Source organism: Protopterus annectens, unplaced genomic scaffold (assembly GCF_019279795.1).
Source record: "Protopterus annectens isolate FY-2018-M unplaced genomic scaffold, PAN1.0 ctg67259_obj.part0, whole genome shotgun sequence".
Classification (NCBI taxonomy): Eukaryota; Metazoa; Chordata; order Ceratodontiformes; family Protopteridae; genus Protopterus; species Protopterus annectens.
This window is the reverse complement of record NW_025055086.1, coordinates 1,865-8,103: the sequence shown is the minus strand read 5'-3', so window position 1 is coordinate 8,103 and position 6,239 is coordinate 1,865. Positions and strand designations below refer to the sequence as shown.

At 37.9% G+C, this 6,239-nt stretch overlaps 1 protein-coding gene across 1 annotated transcript; it reads right to left on the bottom strand.

Moving 5' to 3' along the window:
• Nucleotides 1-4,278: 4,278 nt before the first annotated feature.
• On the bottom strand, nucleotides 4,279-5,123 carry LOC122792078 (N-arachidonyl glycine receptor-like; the record flags this gene model as incomplete). The annotated part of the gene is made up of 1 exon (XM_044059877.1): nucleotides 4,279-5,123. A coding segment is annotated over exon 1 (845 nt), but the record flags the coding sequence as incomplete, so codon positions are not given.
• Nucleotides 5,124-6,239: the final 1,116 nt, after the last annotated feature.

Below are 6,239 nucleotides of genomic sequence, written 5' to 3'. Positions count from 1 at the left end.
TATCAGAGGGGGATTGTACTCAATGACAGGTCTGATGAATGCTGAATATAATGGAACAATGGCTTCCTTAGAACTAGATACTATACATTTGTTTATAAGTTACACAACATAGAATGATTTCCTCACTACTGTAGACACATCATGGTCAAAGGCTCCCCATGTTCCTGACTATTGGGTCAACTCTTAGGGGTGTGTTGTCAATATGATGGTTGTGCTTCAGTAATGTGCCAGGGGCATTTATACTGATATTTAGCAAGTTTCAGAATATGAATTTTATCTGTCTCTGCAAAACTGGGTATAATGACATTTCTTTGAGTGAAGAGAGAATTGATTCCCAGACTTTAGGGCAAAGAACAGAGAAGCAGTGATCTGCTCACTGAAGCTTGGTTTTGGGGTAAGAGAGCTGAATGGTCATGGTTTCTGAAGATGTATGATGGAGTTGTATTAGTTTAGCTGCTAAAGGGAAAAATGTTTGGTTTTATATGTCTGAATAGAAAGTCAAGTTCTTTACTTCTCTGAGAGCATTTTTACTTTTTTCTAGGGTTTTACAGTGGTGTTCATGCTCAGGGTAGAGAGTGATGAACCTGCATATTTTATTGGTGATTGACTGTATGTGCATGTGGCATTTGTCTTTGAAGTAGATGATACCAAGGGGAGGCCGTACTCCATTTGAGGGAGAAGGATGCTTTTACTGTTGGTTGATCTGGGTGCTTTAGACAGGAATGGGAACAGTTTATTCGCCCACAGTAGAAGAGAGTTGACCATGTTTTCCTGTTTTTTGTCAAGATGAAGAGCAAAGCTTTGGGACTGGTCTAGCCATAGACCCAGGTCTTTGAAAGTGCCATTGTTTTCCAAGGCAGTTTTGTTGTGATCAATTACGGGTAAATGACAGTGTTTTGTGAAACTTCTGTTTGGTGCCATAAAGAATGTTTTGTTTTTGGACATGTGAAGTAATAGGTTTTTGTTTTTACTTCATTATATGTGGGGAAGGAAATAATCTTACAGTTCTTTTTGGTGTGCTGTGAATGACTTATTTTACCGGAAGAGAACCATGTCTTTGCATTAAGTAGCAGGGAAAGGTGAGGGAGGGAAGCCAAGAGCAATTTTCATGACAATAATGGAGAACAGGAGGTATAAAGAGAGTAATCTTGGTGGTTCATGTATTACAGACTGAATTGTATCTGATAAATAGTTTTTTTTTAATTTTTTATGAGATGTAATTTTTTAACTTTATTCTTAGTGTTTAGGAATCATACGTTTTTCAGACCAGTGTTTCAAAAAATTCCCAGTCAGTTGCATGACTTGTTTGCATTGTGATGCATGTTAAATTTATTTGTGATATAATATAACTGGTGAAGAAAAAAAGTTTGCTGTCAGGGTGTTGATGGAAGTATAGCGTCAAATGTGAAGCATTGTAACACCTCCAGGATTGCTAACTAGAAAGAAATCTAGTGACTGCTTAAGAGAACTGGATCAAAATTACACTTTCTCACATTTCTCACATATCAAAATATTCAGAAAAGTTAAATTAGCAAATGTGTGTGAAATACACAGAAGTAGCTTTCTGGTGCACTCTAATAAAACATAAATAAATCAATAAATATAAGACTGTGAGGATGAAAGAACTGCACAATCATCTAAAAAGGGAACACCGTTAAGTCACATTTTCTATTTATTAAGGAAGTGAACAAATTTAGTTAGTTGCACATCTGAAATTAAATGGAACTCCATGCCAGCTCATTAGATTCACATTTGTTCATTTCCTGACGATCCACATAATCCTGTGCAAGCTTGTGGTGAAGCAGTGAACCTCTTATCTGTAAATATAGACTGAAATATGGCATTTATCAGCCCAGACCACACAACACCAAATTGGTGGGCAGGCTTCCCTGCACAGATGATATGCTGTATTCTGCCTCAGTTTCTGCAGGCATGACTGACATTAGGTATATGCAGTAAGTGGTGACATAATATTACCAAATGTTTTCAACTTCTGACATATTGACATTTTACATAATTTGGTTGTGAAACATCAACCATGAACTTGAATGTATTGCTGGTACTACAATCAGCAAAAGAAGGACTCCATGATAAGTCAAAGGTGTAGCTTGAAATTGAAGTGATCTGTGGCCTCTGGAGTGCAAGGCTTAAACATGCATCTCTAAGCATTTAAACCGGAAAATATTGTGTGTAAAGTTAGCTTCTTTGCTATCTTGTACCATTTTCAGCTCATGTATCCTTTCTGTTTTCCTAAGATAATTTCACTTTTATATATAACATTACTGTGACAAACAACAGGGAAAAAATCTGCATTCTTTAGACATTTTTACACATGAATAAACCATTTGCTCATGTTTTATATTTGTTGTATCTAATTCAGGGTTGCTGGGGAGGTAGTGCCTATCCCAGTCAGCAGTAAGCAAATGTCAGAGAACCAATCATAGCTGGAACATCAGTCTTTCATAGGATGCAAACATTCACACTGGACACACACACACACACACACACACACACCACACACACACACACACACACACACACACACACACACACACACACACACATACAGACACACACAGACACCCACAGACACACACAGACACCCACAGACACACACACAGACACCCACAGACACACACACTGCTGTGGCAATTTGTAAAGAATCCCATTTCTGGTTTTAGCACAGATTGCCATTTTAGGTTTTTAGCATGTCTTCAGGATGTCGAAAGAAAGCAGAGCCCCCCATTAAAAAAAACATATAGATACATGGACAATATACAAACTCCACGCAGAAGACACCCAGTCAGGAAATGAACTTGTGAACTAGGTACTGTGAAGCAACAACTCTGTCAAACCACTGTGTCCCCCATCAATAATTGTAATAGCTGAAGGTGAGATGCATAGGGCCATTGTATTTGGGAAAATACTTCTCAAAACTAAGTTTATATACTGTGGTTTATATATTTATCTGGCTACTCCCAGTGGGCATTGTTCCCTGGACTGTTGGGGATTATTGGGTCGCAGTTTCCCTTCTAGAACTTTGTAACTCTCCAGAGAAGATTATTCTTTGATGAGGTCCTTTGGCATCTTACGCTATCATTAGTTGTTCACTGTGAAATGCTTGGAGTAGAAAAACAGAGAAAGGAAAACAATGTATTTTCTCTTATTACAACAATGTCAGCAAGTATTGTCTGTAGGCATAAACTGTTACAGAAAAATAAAGGCCTCAGCCAATTGTGAATACCGGTCATTGGCTGTGGAGAATAAAAAAAATTACTTCATGATGATTTTCTACTGACATATTAAACCAAAGTTCAAATTACAATTTTCTTAAATTATATGCAGCATGCATCAGACCAAGGAAACGCACAAAGCTCACCAACTCTTTTCTGTTTCAGTATTACTGTGGTTGTCAACACAGTCGTGTCACAATACAAAGATTGTCTGCAGTATCACAGCATACGATACTGAAACAGGCAGAGAGAGAGAAACTGGTCATTTGTGATCAGTGCTGCATCCCAATTAACAAATTTAAATAAATGAGTAATATGAACATATTTATTTATTTATGTATTTACTTATTTAAGTTTAAATTTATTATCTTTCTGTAATAAGTCTTCAGCACATATTGCGACTATGACATTTCTGCATGTTTTGTATAAGTTGTTAGTAAGAGAAGACCTAAAGCCATTTGTGCTTCTGCAGGATGGAAAGTCAGTCTGTTATCACAGTTATATCTTAGGAATGATATTATTATTATTATTATATATCATTGTTTTCAGCAATTTTAAATCAGAACATTATTGTGAAGGCTCTCAAAACCAGGAAGAATCTTAAATAAGATAGTGTTGACTTCAAGGTGTTTCTAAAGTTGAATGATTTTTGAGCATTAGGCTGTTTACTAGATAAGGCTGCATGGATTGTGTGGCCTCTGACAAGTTGATTTAGTTGGGTACTTTTTTTCTGTAGCTTTTATTAGATTTTTTTAGTATATAATTTATGGACTTCAGTAAAGCAAAATATCTCTCTTGCAGTATATCCTGTTAGTTTTTAATCAGATGCCTATTATGACTTTCATTTGTATTTGGTTCTTGAACATTTAACTAAAATGTTGCAAAATACATTCCATTAGATATGCAGACAGACAGACAATGCACACCTACTTATATGAACATGCCAGTTGAAGATATGTGGCCTGTCAGGCCCACGTGAATGTTGTTATTAGATATTCCTACTGTACGTTATGGCAGAAATGTAGGATATAATCACACTACTCACCTGGTTTTGCAACAAGGCTTCCATACTTTTGTAAAAACAGCTGCCTTTAATGCCCGACTTCCACTGATGTACAGTACTGGGGTGGTGAACGGGTTCAGTCTGACTAGAAAACCAAAGGGGTCTGTGGCATAATTGTTAGGTCTCAATCCATATGGGCTCATTTTGATCAGACACTGATTAAGGAAACTTGGAGACCAGAGGGTCAAAAAGGTCAGCGTAACCAGAATGATAAGCCTCAGTGATGCCTTCTTACTGTCTCTATCTCGACTCTCAGGTTCTCTGGACAGCTGGTGTGTGGCAATGAAGTAGAGCTTCAGGTTCAGGCCTATCATGGCAAAGAAGGTGCCCACAGTGGCTCCTAGTGTTGTGACCCCATTTATCTTAGCAGCCACCTCTTGTGTAACCAGGTTATATGTCAGTATTTGTAAGAAGGTGCAGACCCATATGAAAATACATACAGCTATGGTTTTGGGTTCAGTAATCTGCCTGGAGTAGAAGTAGGGATGGCATATTGCCACATACCGATCCAGCTGGGCAGTAAAGATGGTCTGAAAGCTAATTCCCAGAAAGGAGGGTAGTATATAGAAAGTACTGTTCCTGGGAGGGTAGTTTTCACGGACATCAAAAAGACCATTGTAATACATGCCAAGCCCTGTGAACAGGTCACTGATGCTGGTATTTAACATGTAGATGAATCGGTTCTCCTTTCTTAGTGACTTGGTGGTCAAGATAGCCAAGACAACAGATCCACTGACAAACACAATGGCTGTGGCTAGTAGAATGTATGTAATAAATATGGCTAAGCCATCCACCATGTCAAGTGGCACAGATAGTTGGATGGTCATCTCATGTATAGACCTCTAATTGTGAACAAACTACTGTCATGCAGAAGGCCAGCATTATGCAGACAAAGCAGTCTGCATTTATAGTTCTTTATCAAAATGGGAAGCAACTCCTCTGACATTCATATGACTAACAGGCACCCTTAGAGAAGATGTGATGGTCCACTGGGGGCACTTGCAGCAAGTTATGCCCAGGTGTGATTAACTATCAACTGCAATTATTTTTAAAACAAAAACAGAAATCATGAATCAACAAACATTAGCTTAAAGAAAGAGAGAGATCACAGCTGATGACCAGCTAAGCATAACCATCTTCTGTCAACTAAAGAGACCAGTCATCATTTTAAATCACATGATTTAAGTATTTTACTTTGTTATTTTCTTGATTTCCCTCTCCTGTCTCTCCTACTAGCAGCTTCACTTTTTTGCATGTGAGCTGTCAGAGCGTCTGTCAGTTACTGCAGAAGATTAAGGGGATGAGCTGCTTCCCGTAGTTTGGGGTTTGATTCTGTCAGCCTCCAGTTGACTAGGGGGCAAATTCTGAAGAAATCACTTCCTCAGACAGTGCTTGCTGGCAAGTGAGGAATTGTGCTAGGCTCCTCTGTGCCCTCCTGGACCACATGCTTAGTAGGTTGCAAAGACCCAGTGAGCTGCTTAAAATCTTGCTTTTCTGTCACTGCAAAAGCACTCATTAAAAACTTTTCCTAATTTTACTATTGTGATATAATAACACCAAACTTACTTTTGCATTGTTCAGAGGTTTTATCGGGTTATACTACATGATATAATTGAAATATGTGACATTTATACAGTCACCTAACTTTGTTTTAAAAGAAATAATCATAATATGTACAGAACTATACTTGCATGCACAATTTGTCAATTTTATTTAGATGAGTAACTGTGAGTAGCCATCCTAGTCTGTAGTAAAGAAGGTTTGATAGGGGCAATATTCCCTTTCAAAGGAGTAAGGCAGCAATGGTAGAAAGAGATTGGTGTCACTAAGGCAGCCTATTCTTTACTTACATGGTGTACTTTTTCACTATATCTGTATTTCTTAAAAAAATAACTGGCTCAGTTTAAATCAAAGAATATGCATCATTTTCTCAACAAGTAGGC